This window comes from Pochonia chlamydosporia, assembly GCF_001653235.2.
Source record: "Pochonia chlamydosporia 170 chromosome Unknown PCv3seq00008, whole genome shotgun sequence".
Taxonomy (NCBI): Eukaryota; Fungi; Ascomycota; class Sordariomycetes; order Hypocreales; family Clavicipitaceae; genus Pochonia; species Pochonia chlamydosporia.
Genome location: NW_019154043.1, coordinates 99,475 through 114,246, shown reverse-complemented (window position 1 = coordinate 114,246; position 14,772 = coordinate 99,475). Strand labels below are relative to the sequence as shown.

The window sequence follows — 14,772 nt, the reverse complement described above, 5'->3', positions numbered from 1 at the left end:
TCCTGCGAGCGCAAGTTATCCTTCCTTGCAACATGTCTCGAATGGGACGATCATCCTTTGTTCCCTCAGCTTCCTCCTGCCAATCTCTGTTTGAATGACGGCAGGAAATGTATATTACTACCATTCAATAGGCGTTCTAGTCATCTGATTGCTTAGTAGGACCAAAAGAGCGACCTGAAATCAGGAGGTTATGCCGCTAAGATAAGTAGTTTAATGATATCACGTGTTCCAACCCAAATGGCATTATGAAGTGGTGTCTAGCCTTGGCTATCCCTCTCTTTCAGGTTAACCTTCCCGGTTTGTAGCAGCGCTTTCGTTATACCAAGATCGCCTCTAAGTATCGCGGTCCAAATTGGCGTTCGTCGGTCAGAATACATGCCGTTAACGTCAATACTCGGACATGACAATAGATCGATTACCACGGGCTCGTCTGACTGTTCTGCAGCAATATAGAGCGCAGTTCTACCGTATTCATCTGTGATGTTGACGTTGATAGCCGTGGGACCTAGTGTGTTGGTTATTACGTATTCACTCAGGGTATTGTCGTTGGTATCCTTAATCCCCAGCATTTGTCGCAATAGATACCTCCGGTGAGTCAACGCTGCGTAGATCAAGCCATTTCAACCCTTCACGAGAACTAAATGCTCATTATCCGCCATGTCTCCCAAAGTTTCTGCTTTTATGCCTGGCCCCTCATCAAAAAGAAGCCCTCTCCATTAGGATTTGCCTCACACTGCAGCGAGAACAAGCAAACTGCCACAGCGCCCCGAAACAACCGCGCGCTGCTTATATCACTCCTGCCCGCGTCGTACAGCACGGAGTCTGGTGACTTGGCCGCCGCTAGTAAGAATGTCACGGCCTGTTTCGCGCGGGAGCTCGACTTGCGTCGGCTCACCAGCATCCACGGCTGGCTCTGGATCGCCGGTCTGCTCATGCCGCCGCGACCTCTGCACCACCAGCTCCTGCTCAGCCGGGAGATCTTTATCACGGAGCGGATGGATATGCATCTCGTCTGGACGACCGGCCGGATGTTTCTCAAGCCGATCCCGCGCGTCCTTTTGGAGCTGGCGTTTTGGGCCGAATAGCTATGTTCCACAGAGAGCTGTCCCTGCTCTCCTGCCAACGATGATGCCCAACGCTACATGACACGGACATGCCAGCGCCTAGGACTTCGGCAAGCGTGCGCTCGGCTTCCTGTTCTCCTACGCCGCACTCATATGCCACGAGAGTGACTTCCGCATCGCCCGGGAAAAGCATCTGCTGCCGCAGGAGGCAAGCTGGCCTGCATGGAGGGTGTTCATCGAAGAGCTGGATCCAGAGCACATCTATCCAAACATCGATCCGCCCTTCCACCGACGAGCTGCGGCTGAGTCGTCTGAACAAGACATACGCCCTCTCGCAGACTCCCTTCCGCGGCTACATGGCTCGTTGGAACCAGTACGGTGCCTACTTCCACGATCAATTTGCTTGGCTGGCAAGCGCAACTGTCTACATTGCCATTGTCCTGACCGCAATGCAAGTAGGCCTCGCCACTTAAACTCTCGCTGGCAACGACGCGTTCCAGTCTGCGTCATATAGCTTCACCGTCTTCGCTATTCTCGGGCCTCTTATCGCTGCCTCGCTTATTGTCCTTTCATTCCCCTGCATCTTTATATATAACTGTAGTAGGGCCGTCGAGGTCAAGAAGAGCCGCCTTGGCACGAGGGTGTGATTTCGATAGTCACAATAATCTGTACAATTCCAGATCAGTGCTAGGGTCGTCCCGTCCTTAGCGTCGTTTCCCCTAACCTGGATCCGTTTTTTTATATGATGGGGCTGGTATTAGCTTTTACGGTCAGAGTGTAGTAACTTGAACCGCCACTTCATTCTTGGCCTAGGTTTTTAGCATGTGTAGTAGAGAAAATCACAAGCTCCCTGTCTTCTCCTCTTCAGCTTAGTTTGTTCGTATTCGAAACACTGCATTTCCAGTGCGTTAGGCTTGTAGCCTGCATCGTGCTATGACAGCTGGGTATCAACATAGGGTAGGATATGATCAAGAAGGTGGTTAGCTCATTTGTTTGAGGAGCAATTTTCAGCAGCAAGGTAGACTGCATCCACCCCCAACACCGTAAGACTCTCATGGTTTTGACATTCGATGTCCATGGCTTTCGGGACAGAAAATGGGTGACTGCAGAGAATGAGTTACACAGACAGTGCGAGCTTTGAATGGGTCCAGGTCGTAGTGGTGACCCGATTTCATTTCTCAACTTTGCGCCACACTGGGCTTCTGCTGCACAAGTGTTGCCAGTTGATTCTTGGGCGCCGCATTATACAAGAGAGCAAGCGCCATGAAGTGGTCAACTGCTTGGGCGTGGCGTGGCGTGGCGTGGTCATCACATATCGTAGCCGTTTTCTCAGCTTGCTCTGCTTGGTTGAACGTAGTACGAACTCGGGCAGGTCTGGCGCCCAAGCGACTTCGTGATTCCCAAAAATAACCCGTTATCAGCCTCGAACTAATAAGATCTGTTCCGGCCAGTTCGCTAGATTCTAACCAAATCGAGCTATACTTTAACTTCCTTAAGCGCGTATAGCATCGAGGTCACTCGAAGACGATGATTTAATATAGGCAGATTTCAAGTCATACGTGGAACTGCAAATTGAGGAGACGAAAGACAACAAAAAAGCTGCTAGAGGTCATTCCAGGATTAGAATATGTACAGTTTTGGGCAAAATATAGCCGTCCTATTTTTACAAAACCAATCCTAATCAGTAGAGCCACCCCGCACAATTTGGAATATCGGAATACACGATGCGGTTAACTTGTTCCGTCTCCAAACCCTCACTGGCTCTTTTTTTCTTTTTTTTTTTCGCTTTCTTTGCAATCGTCCAAGAAAGTTAAGCTAACCCCCAGTTCTTACGTATCGTACGCTCCAGCTCCAAAAGGTTATAATCTGCTGTCTTGGCAACGAAGCGCTTCTGCATTTCCATGACATGATGCGCGACCTCTGTCCATTCCACTCGTCGGTCGGTTTGTCCAAAGTCTCTCGTCTCGTAGTCGACGAAACTTACTGGCAAAAGTTCACCGCCACGTTTTCGAATGCAGCCATCCACAATAACTGTATCGACGTCTCGGATGCTCGAGTGCAATACTATTGCCAGAACCGGGTCCTGTTGCGCTGCGCAATACATACTTGGCGATAGGGCATCAAACAATACAATATCCGCCTTCTTACCTACTTTGATGCTTCCAATGTCCGCCTCCATTCTCAGAGCACGCGCACCTTGAATCGTGCCCATATTGAATACTTCTGCTGTTTTCCGGCTAATATCTGCCGGCTGCACGCCTCGTTGTATGTGATGTTCGCTATCGCGGCCTCTGGCCATCTGAAGGACTTGCCGCATTTCATTCACCAGGCTGCTGCTAGTTGCGGAATGGCAATCCACACCAAGAGAGCAGATTTCATTAACGCCAGACAAATTCTGTCGAAAGGGAACCGCTGGCCCTACCTGCATAGCTTCCTCCGTATTTGGCGTCACTGATATGAAGCAATTTGCCTGACGTAAGAGGTTCACATCGTCTAGTGTCGCACCACCAGCATGGGAAAACAATATGTCGCTTTGAAGTAGGCCGCCGGAATGTAGCTTGGACACGAGACTCCTCCCATCCAAGTCAAGAATGTGCCGAATAAAGTGAGAAGTGATGACCTTTGCGCCCAGCGAGCGCACTGTTGCGAACACTGCCTTTGTGATACTTTCAGGCAGGAAATAAAAGTCCCAGCCAAAACCTAGCTGAACTCGAGCTTCAGGATTAGTTAGCGTCTCAGAGGCTGCCAGCTGCTCGAATGTCTCCATCACCCATTTTGGCAGGGCTTCGGAGGCGAACTGAACCCCAGGCCTAGTAGCCAACACCTGCGATACCGGAGTGTAAGCAAATATCGATCGAATGCCAGACGAAATGCTGCCAGCAATGGCGGAGCGACCTATTGGGTGTAAGACATTGGACCTCACACCACAAGCAAACCGACTTACTATGATGTCTTGACTAGTTCATATGCGCGTGATCTAGTGTTGTTGTCGTGCCGGCATCGATTGCCTCCATATTGCCGGATAGATTGGCCCAGTACATATCTCGTTCGGTAAATTCAAGACCGGAAGCATGGGCTAAAAGCTTGTAAGCGAGTTACACAGAGGAATAATGAAATTGTCCCCTTACTTATTGCAAGATAAGGCAAAAGAGCCATGTCACCAAATATTCCCTTGAATGGCGACTGCCATACATGATGGTGAGTATCGATAAAACCGGGCGAAACAATTTTATTTGCACAATCAATAATCTGGCATGAGGCGGGAGGAGACATAGAATCATCAATTCTGGTGATGCGGTTTCCTTCAATTAAGACATCTGCTTTGGTGGGTACAACTTGGTCTTTTTCGTTATGGCAAAGTACTATGCCTGACTTAAGAAGCAGCGACATCTTGTCGTAGGTAGCAGCGCTCCGAGAGAAAGGTCTGAAAGAACTTGTCAGAGTATATAGATGACTGTGACAGGGTAGAAAGTATCTGCAAAAGTTTCTGTTAAGAGTGCAGCTGCGGATTTGGCGAAAATAGGAGAGAATCATGGTGATGGGATTGGTCAACAGCAGGAGGCTCGCGGTTTAGAGCATTTATACCTTTGTCTTAGTAACCGTATACAACTGGCGTCTGACCATCGAAAGCTTGGCGCTAGAGGCCATCTTTCCGGAGTTAACGGCCTTACAATCGAGCTAGTGCTAGTGGCATCACGGCATCGCCTAAAATGGCTACCGTACCGAAGTGCATTGTGCCAGAAATGGACGGGAGCATTACGAGTGTAGCGTTTCCTACGATTTCCTAGCATCGCTAGCATTGGTGTTTTTTTTTTAATTGCTACTTAGCAAGCAGAACTTTTCAATTAAACCTACATGCAGAGTATCGCTTTAAGGAGGTTGAAAACTGTTGCTTCCACCGCCGTCTTGGGTGGTAGAGCCAACAACAGGTCACCTGGTCTGAAAGAGCAACATCCATAAATTAATCGGAAAGAGACTCGTCTATAGGGCATAGCGACCCGAAATAGAGAAGAACATGGTTAGTTGGCTGTGGTTATTCACGGGCACCGAAGGTAAGCCTGGTGTATGTATTGCTGCTTGTAAATCTGCATATGGCCGATCAAATAAAAAACCCGACAGCGTCTATTCACACATCTGCAAAGCCTGCGCCGTCTGCAAGATCTCCCCGCATCGATCTACAGTTACAGGGTACCGGCACTCGTGTAACCAAAAAGAATTTAGACCGATGAATACAAAAAGACCCGCTAACAGTCGGCCGAGCTTAAACTCTAGCGGAGAACTCCATACAACGACCAGAAGCTTATCTCCAGCAAACGACGGGACACGAAGCATTGCGAGTCCACGTCAACCAAGTTTAACAACAGAGATATTGACAATCAGATCTATAATCAGGACAGCAAACGGAACCTGCAGGACAAGATATACCTAAGCACGGATCGACAAAACAATTGACATTTATGTCAAGTTCAGGACATGTCATCGCCTGAGCAGGACAATCACCACTCCTAGGCTTTATTGTTTCAATCGTTGATGGCTTCGCGATGGTCAATCCTGCCATGAAGGTCAGTACCGCGATCAATGCATGCTGCATCTTCGCAATGTGGACTTCAGCGATGTCGAAATGTGTGCGGAGATTAGAGTCAGAAATATTTTCGGATGCGATTTGGATGGATTGATTGTCCACAAGGGGGAAAAGGAGAGAGATCTGTAAGGAAAACTCTCACTGAGGCTACTTATGTATTGATGTGAGACACTCATAAACTTGGAGGTCACATGATTCCTTCACTGTAACAGTCCCAGTGCGATATTGACACTGCTTCAAGGCCAATCATAGCTATCGTGGGCCGACAGTCTTCCTTATGTGTAACCTTGGTCCCAACGATGCCAGGCAGGTCTCACTCTACATGAACTAAGTGGCTAGCTGAGCTTCTCTGTTCTAGCTGACCGCTGTTTGAGTTATTTGCTGGCCCCCCAAGAACAAAAAAAGCAAATTAAGTCAAGAGACATATTACATATTCTGTGCATTCTTATGGGCGAATCTTTCGGCCGTAGATGTCTTGCCATGAGCCGTCTTTTGACTTCTTTTTCTCATTATCTACAATTTCCCCAGGTCGGGCGCCGGTAAACGCAAGCAGCAGGTAGCAGCCCAAAAGTAGAACTCTATGCCGCTCAGAAGGGAAGATCACACTTCTGTCTATTCCAGATGCATCATTAGGGTAACATTAGGCAAGGTATTGACTAGACTTTTGGAATGCCACCTTTACCATCGCCGCCTCCTTTCCACTCCCACTACAGGATAATACCTTCTCATGCAGAGTAATTTCTCCTCTCCTGGCCGAAAAACCGTGTTGTCTCCGTGGCAACTATCCGTTACTATTTACTAATGTCGCCCAAGTTTGGCAAGACTGAAATGAAGCTACATATGCATTAAACAGACTGGCTGAGCCGGACATCTGATGCCGCTGACCAATGCACCCATCGGCGGCTCGATGGGTTTGGCACTCATGATTTGCGCGTAGTATACCCAACCACTTCTCAAATTGTTCCGATCCTCATATTGGGGCAGTCTCGTTGGCACGCGCGTGTTGTATTTTCGGCGGCCCTTTGACAGGAGGCCAAAGGATGTTCAGCCTCGTCACCGCCTGTTGGGGTGTAGATTGCACGTGCATTTTGGGTCCAGTACCCAATCGAGTAAAACCTTAAGATATCACCTTAGGCAATAGTGGCTAGTGAATAAAAGATCTTTTTAAGGGGATGATGTTGCCGTATTGGATGTCTTTACAGGCATGTGAACACATTTTCAATCACTGCTACTAATGGGCATGCTATCTCCGCAAGTTCGCCGTAGCCGAAGGCAAGAGGCATTAACGCACCAGGCAGAAACGCGGGGAAAGCAAAGTTTTGGCACAAGTGAATCTCTGGAACGTCTTTTTAGCTTAAATACAACTACACAACGCAATATTCTGTCGAGGTCGCCTCCATATTCTATACTGCAACTTATTGTCCCGCCTAGTCTGTGCATCGCTTTAATGGAGACAGATCATAAAAGTAATAGTATCCAATCAGGCCCCTCTTCGACTTTCACAGCGGACAAATCTGTCACAGATCTCAATGTCTCTCTGAAAGAGTTTTTATCTTCTCAACCGCAGTTCGATTCTGTCTCTGTCGGCGCTTTGGTATTCGACGGAAGTGGTGCAGCAAAGCGGATATTGCTGGTGCAACGATCAGAACACGATTCTAACCCATCCTACTGGGAGATACCCGGTGGTAGCTGTGACGATGCAGATCATACGTTGTTACATTCGCTATCACGCGAGCTGTGGGAGGAAACCGGGTTGCATCTGCGACATATCAGTCAACTGGTTGGAACGGGACGAGACTCGTCGTTGGGGAGATCCGTGGTTGACACGGGTGCGTTCTTTCTGTCAAGAAGTGGTCTACGGATGGTGAAGTATTCATTCGTTGTCGATGTACAGGAGCCCATACGCATCAGGTTGGATCCTAACGAGCACCAGACGTATCTCTGGGCTAGCAGAGAGGAGTGCGTTGAAGCCAGAGTTGCGGGCAGTTCCATTAAGTTTATTAATCATCAACAAGAGACGATTTTAGAGGCATTCAAGCTTGTGTGTAATTAGTATAAAAACTGACAAGCTGGAGAGCCAATTGGCGCTTGTTGACCGGCACATCAATACAGAACTTGCATAGGAGTCTCACGAATAGCAATTAACACGATATGTTCCATGTGTTATCGTATTTATGAGGTCGACCACCTTTAAGACTGGGCGAGACTGAACGAAACTGTCAAAGAGCTAGCAGAATAATGGTGGATCTTCCTCAGTCGCTCTAAGATTACCACCCCACCCGATAGTTCCCGTGCACGGCCAAGCTGTCTTCATTTCGTTTTCAGCAACGATTGGAACAGCAACTTCTCCAAATGGAACGTCGTACGTACCTGTGGCTATGTTTGGCTATGGAAGATATCACAACTATGTTTCGAAATAGCCTTCAGCCCGACGAAGAATCCATTCAATTGATTCCCAGCTCTGTCAGCGCCGCGTATAGGAAAATGTTAAATAGAGTGCCATCAGATAAAATGGCGGATGTAAGAACGATCTTGCAGATTATAGTCGGCGCACGGCGTCCTTTGACAATCGAGGAAATGGCGATGGCCGTAGGGGTAGCAAAGTCAAAGAATTCGCGAACTACACGCAAAGCTGGGTTAAGACCGGAAGGGTTGGATAAGAAAATCCGTCAGTTGTGTGGACTTTTCGTTTTCATCAAAAACTCAAGGGTCTACCTAATCCACCAGACGGCGAGAGAGTTTCTGGCCAGCCATGACTGGCACAGTGACGGCCGTGAATGGTCATTTAGATTGTCATATAAAACTGAGCATGGTTTAAGAATGTCACCAGTCATTAAGATCTGTCGTTGTGGCGCTGACGTCATCATGGAATAAACGGCGACCTCAGATCTTTTGTAGTGACAGTTCCAATCGTCTCCCCGTGGGGATGTTCCTCGCCTAAAAGAGCGACATCCAGTCGCAAGTAACCTGCTGGTATAGATCGCTTTCCGAGTTTGATTCGCCTCTCGCGCCTTGCAGTCCAGAGAATGCATGCTGGGGTGATGCTAGCCAGGATCGCGGACTTGTGAGGCTGCCAGTCAGCAACCCTCTGGTAGAGGTTGCGTTGTTGCATGCGAAGATCGCCATAAAGGGTAATGTAAACATTCTCTTTTGATATTCCCGTAGAGAGACCTGCCTTTCTCTTAAGCATATCGACATTTTAAGTATAGCACTAAAGTAGCTAGCTATTCCTCCTAAGAGCCAGAAGGAAATTGTGAGTTATTATTAGCCATGCGGCACGTGCTTGGCAGTAAAGCTTAGCAGGATGTATGAGAAATGTGCCACGCTTGTCGGCTCTCAGGTTATAGATGTTAAATGTAATTCTAAGTGAGTGTAAGCTATTTTTAGACTGGAAATCTTAAATACTTAGCATATAATAGTATAACTTGGACTATAAAAACTCACTTAAATGCCTGTAGAAGTGCTAACACCTACTCCAACTAGAATAACCACTTTTTTGGCCTTTTTAAGAGTGAGTGCCATATTGTCCAGCTCGGTCTGTGAGCTAGGGTACACGCAAATCATAGTGGCAACACTAAATTTAATAATCAAAGAAGAGAGTTAGTTTAAGGGTGGTGCAGAGGGAACGCTAGTCTTTTATCCATAATAGCAGGCCGTATATATTAGCCGTTAGCAGACAAACACGGAAGTCGGATATATCTGTCTTCCTAATATTGCGCTATTTTTGCACACACCCTAATATGCAAGGCAGTACATCGTTTCCTAAAACGTCGTGTTGCTAGACTTTATTAGGCTCTCGTGATAGATGGTTTAAGTACATAAAATAAATGGTTTATGGAGCCACATTTCATATAGAGAGTATACTAAGCGTTATCTGCGTAAGATGCAAAAGAGTTGTTAAGATGAGAGAGCGTCCATCGTTAACACGGATACTCTTTATTTATGTGATAGGATCCACACTATGAGTACTCTGGCTTATAGCACTACCCTAATAAGTACTCTGTAAATACATCTATTTTATCCTCTAAATAGCCCTTTAAATCTGTAAGACCATCTAGCACTACATTATTTATTTATATTTATACTAAATACTATACATATAGTGTGGAATATTAATATTCTGACGTAATTAAGGAGTTAAACAGCCTAAAATCTTATTCTAAAGACTTGGTAGATGCGGTACTAACAATAAAGATGCAAATTACCTCTAGTTTGCAGGCCGTATAGCCTTTAGTGCATCCTAGGCACTTTTTATCAACTAAGAGATATATACACTAGATTTAGAGCTTAAGTCTAGGTTTCTCATCTCATGAAAATACTCACAATAATACCACATCCTTCACGCAGGGAAATAGTTCTATGGCTATAGCTACGCAAGTATCTAGCCTCTTTGCCGAGAAATACTTAGGAGACAGCCCAAATCTGTGTTTATCTGCTGGAACACGCAATTCTATAAACTTAACGTGGCAGCTAGATTTTACACTACTATATCTTCCATCTAATAGATAATCCCTATATTCCTGTGATAACTTGTAACTAAAATCTAACTGCATAAGAATCTAGCTAAGATAATATAAGAAGCTAATTATAAGTTTTAATAATAAAAATATTCTATCTATCTTTCTATCTCTAATTACCTTAATATTAATAATTAGCAAGGCAGACCGCATTAAACGCGCTTAGCTAGGCAACTAGTATATTACATCTAAGTAAAGTAGTATATAATCTAATAGATAAGGTTTATTTACTTCTCCGTGGAATCTATAATGTTAAATTAGTTGCGGGCTATTTGTGACTTAGCGAGAATAATTGCTTCTATTACGCGTGCATTCACAGAGGGGAGGTATATAAAGTAAATTAATTAGTAAAGTTAATAAGAAGATTAGCTAACATAATAGCAGTAGTAATAATTAATTAACTTACTAAGATATATCTAGCGTAGATAGTTATGTCTGCAATAAAATAAAGTAAGAAGGTAAGGTAGGCATAAGAAAGGATAGAAAAGGTTAATATATAAGATCACAAAGCATGCGGCCAATTAGAGTATAGCTTTGCCCACCCTTCTTGCTGCGCGGGTGCCTAGCTCACCCAGCCGCACAACACATACCTATAGGGCTCACCCTGCTCACTCTGAGGTCGCGCGACGTCGCGCGATTTGCTGGGGCGGGAGAGCCAAATCCGCAAGTTCCTCGGGGTCCCACCTGGAGCCAAGCAAAGGTTGTCAGGTCTCTTGGCATTCAAGTGCTAACTCGTCTTCGGCATCTCGATTACCCATGGGCGGCAGGAAAAAAAAACTCATCGCTAAACCACTAGAATACCTGCTGCCTAGCTAATTGTAGGCGTTGACTACCGCCAAAATGCAAAGTCGCTTCGACCAGTACTTGGTAGGTAGTTGCAGACCCTTGTCGATTCCAACAAGTTGGGCGAAGTGGTGACATGCCGGGACCGCTGGGTGGTAGGGGTGTATCCATTCTCATGCAAGGCATTATTTATCCCGACATGAAAAGACCAGACTGATGCTGGAGAGTTTAGGTCCGCTTGAAATTTTCGTGTTGGCACTCTGCGGCTGTACTTCCGGAATAGTGGGTGGAAAACATAGCAAATATTTGATCACAGGCCGTTCACGGACTGTAAACGTCTGGTGATTGGTCAGTCTGTAAAGTTGCAATAGATCCCCTTTCAATTCTCAAACTTGGCTGAAGATATGGAATTTCAACATGCACAGAATTATGAGTTGTCTACCAGGTTCAACATACAAGGATGCTTCGGAACTGTATTCATCCGACTAGGGATGCCTCTAGATATGGGTGACGCAGTCTTCAGACGGGCAAACAGTTTCATTAGGACGGATAAGCCTCTCATTAATGTTGGAATTGTGTTTTTTTTTTTTCGAGTTAGCTGTGTTCTGGAATAAATACCCCTCGTTCCTTAGCAGCAGCAAGTGTTTCCTCTAGACCCCTACAAACCTGTCAGATAATGTATCCGAAGAAATATTTCTGGGTTAGCCGCCATGCTTCTGCCGATTTCATCAGCAAGCATTACATTGCTCTTGTGTACTTCATCGTCTTCATCTTTCCTCATGTGCACGATACCTCTGTAGCTAACTCCAAGAACTGTGGCTGTCACGCCTGCCCAAGCTAGGTCGCCAAATTATTACCATTTTGGGTCTGTTGCTGCAGGTATTTCAGTGGCGTTTAGTTCACAGTGGCAATTAGCTTTGCTTGTTCGTGGGAGTCCCCGTAAATGTTAGGTCGCCTTGGCAGGGGTTAACAGCCACCTTAAAGCTTGCTCGCTAGTTTATATGTAAAATTCATTTGATGCATGCTGTTTCATTAGCGCCACATTCGGGTAATACGGCAATGAGTTTATGAGGGTCATGGGATGGACCCAGTTGAATGAGAGGCGCATGAGTCCATTTTCTTCCACTATTCGTGCGTTAAACCAACTAGTCTTTGCTTGCCGCGACAAGTACCGTCAGCTCTTGATCCCCTTCGCTTGGAGGATGTCGGTACTCATGGTACTTGACATAATAATAGCCCTGCGTAGGCCGCAATGACCCATTTTGGTCTTGCTTTGTTCGTTTCACACCACCGGCACTATGGTACCTTACAGCAAGACTATGTACGAGCTTCTTATGACTTACCCATTAGTCACAAAATGGCTATGAACATCGAAGATGGAGAGATATTAATTCACTTACTTATTTGATGGAGGAGTACCGGTACGGTACAGTACGAAGTAGATACTCATTTTATGATTGAATCAAGCCCAGTTGAGCCCAGATGAGTGGAACAGAGGGGAAAGATGGAGAAAGCAACAATAGGACAATAACATACTATTAAGGGCCATACTGTGTGGAAAGAAGGGGAGAATTGAATATTTCAGCCACTTTTGTCAGCCACTTGAGCAACTGCGTCGACAGCATGGGTTACTCAGCCTATGCTCGACTCCCTTCGCCAAGTCTTAATAACTTGCCAAGGCTCACCAATCTTGAAAAACTTGCCAAGAATCAATCAACGATACGGGATTGCGCCTACGAGCATCCTCGATTCCACCTTGACTTTCCATCATTTCCTTATTTTCCGGTTGACGGGAAAATGGGTCTCAGGGTGAGCGATGCAGACGAAGAAGATGTCGATAGCATGGACTCTTTGCTGCTCGTAGACGAAAAGCAATTTTCGCACCCCAAAAGATCAAGACGTTGCAATATACAAAGTGACGCGAGTTTAGTCATTATAGGTGTTTGTCTTGGTTTCATTCTCACAGGTTCGATCTACTTAATGATCAGTTTCGGAAAACAAAGCCACCCACGGCTGGCACTCATTAGCGTCCAGTTCTCTAAGAACGACGATTTTCAAAATATATCCCACAGTCACGATCAAAATTGGGAAAACCTACTAACCGAAAATAACGGTTTCTTCTTCGAGAAAAATCGGAAAACCGGCCAAATGGAAGCTTTTGGCATTTCCATGTTTCATCAGCTGCATTGCCTCACGATACTTCGTACTGGTCTGCAAAAGCAGACCCTCGCTAATGAGCTAGCGCATCAGACGACCGAGGCTCACGAGAGCCGAAATGACCGATATAGCGCCGCAGAGTTGCCTCATCTGCTACACTGCATGGACTACCTTCGACAGGTACGTAGGCTCGTTATTCTTTGATATGTCGGAACGTCCTACTGAACTTGACATTTTCCAGGCAATACTCTGCCACGCTGATCCTACTGTTGAACCATCTAGGGTGGATGATAAAGGCAACAGGCGGGTAGATGGAATGATCTGGAGAAAGTGCGGAGACTCCGGGGCATTGTATAAGAAGTCTACTCAGTCGAGATGGAACAATGGCACTGGATGAGATATACTAATGTTTTGTTTGCGGAACCCATGTTGTATAGCTTATCAATCTGGCCTCTGTTTGGACAGGCCTCGGGATTCGGCCGGAAAGAAAAACTGACTCATCCGGAACGGAGCCAGCCTGAAACATTATGACAACTCTGTTTAACAAGTTTAAATTATCCCTCAAGAATCTTCGGTATTAACAGAGGCATCCTGTCAAAATAAAATAAAAGCTACACCAGATGTGCAAGTCCTTGTTCTACTCTTCTACCAATGTGAGTTGTGTAGGTATACGCGGACAACGCCTTGGACACATTGGTGATAAGTGCTGGGTACGTCATGTTCTTCGTATTTTGTCCTGTAACCGTCACCTCGGGCATTGACGTCCATCTTTGTGACGAGTCTGTCGGTTCTCTTGCGCCCTGAAGATCGAGCCGTAGTTACATGTGCTCCTGCTTCGATCACGGCTTTTCGGGGCCAAGCGTAGAGTCGGACGACTCCTTGTCTCAAATTCTATCGTTCTTGAAAGATATTCTGACTCGTGGTCGTTTTACTTCGTGTAAGCATGAAGTCGAATATCAGGACTATATATTAGCGTCGTCCGCTCTAAAAAGCCGACATTCAGATGAAAAACTGTCTGAATTTGATGCAACTGCAAACTTGTGCTTCAGATCGAGTCTGTTGATGCCATTGTTAGCGGCGGCGTGGAGCTCACACGAAACTGCTCCGTAAATCTGAGTTTGCTCTGCAGAATCCACCAGAGGGTGGAGGATTGCTTGTGGCCGATAATCTAGTTGACTGGCTCCTTGTTTTCTCCAATTTTTTTCCACTTGGGGTGTAGGCGTTGTGGTTAAGTGAACTGACTTGCCATAACTAACAGTCTGGTATGTCACTGCGTCATCAAACCTTCCCTTTTGTCAGACGCTAATAACCGACCAATTATTAAAGAAAATAGCAGCTAATAACCCCAGTATTACCTTCCTTTCGTTTTTGTCAAGAATGCAATTGATTGTGGATTGTTTGCCTCACAGGTTGTACTGTTTGATATATCCAACCTTTCCGCCATGATGCGTAATGTCTCAAGGAGGAGTAGGGTGTGAATTGGAAATGACCACTGGTATTCGTGACAAAACTCATGTTCATGGGGGCCATGCTTCGAGTTAACCGCAATTGCTCAAGGGCCTCATCAATACATACCACAAACACCTAACGGATCTAACCAGATGTAAATGCCTGACTGTGAAATTGATTGTTTGCGTACTCCACCCCTCCAATTGGCATAAATTCATGC

At 45.9% G+C, this 14,772-nt stretch overlaps 3 protein-coding genes across 3 annotated transcripts; 2 read left to right on the top strand and 1 right to left on the bottom strand.

The window, feature by feature from the left end:
* Nucleotides 1-2,874: 2,874 nt before the first annotated feature.
* On the bottom strand, nucleotides 2,875-3,838 carry VFPPC_06862 (amidohydrolase family protein; the record flags this gene model as incomplete). The annotated part of the gene is made up of 2 exons (XM_022428532.1): nucleotides 2,875-3,779; nucleotides 3,835-3,838. The coding sequence occupies 2 exons, from the start codon at nucleotides 3,836-3,838 to the stop codon at nucleotides 2,875-2,877; spliced, it is 909 nt and encodes a 302-aa protein (XP_022284091.1).
* Nucleotides 3,839-6,880: 3,042 nt separating this feature from the next.
* On the top strand, nucleotides 6,881-7,699 carry VFPPC_06864 (NUDIX domain-containing protein; the record flags this gene model as incomplete). Its single annotated transcript, XM_018285830.1, has 1 exon — nucleotides 6,881-7,699. The coding sequence occupies one exon, from the start codon at nucleotides 6,881-6,883 to the stop codon at nucleotides 7,697-7,699; it is 819 nt and encodes a 272-aa protein (XP_018138648.1).
* Nucleotides 7,700-12,569: 4,870 nt separating this feature from the next.
* On the top strand, nucleotides 12,570-13,307 carry VFPPC_06865 (hypothetical protein; the record flags this gene model as incomplete). The annotated part of the gene is made up of 1 exon (XM_018285831.1): nucleotides 12,570-13,307. The coding sequence occupies one exon, from the start codon at nucleotides 12,570-12,572 to the stop codon at nucleotides 13,305-13,307; it is 738 nt and encodes a 245-aa protein (XP_018138649.1).
* Nucleotides 13,308-14,772: the final 1,465 nt, after the last annotated feature.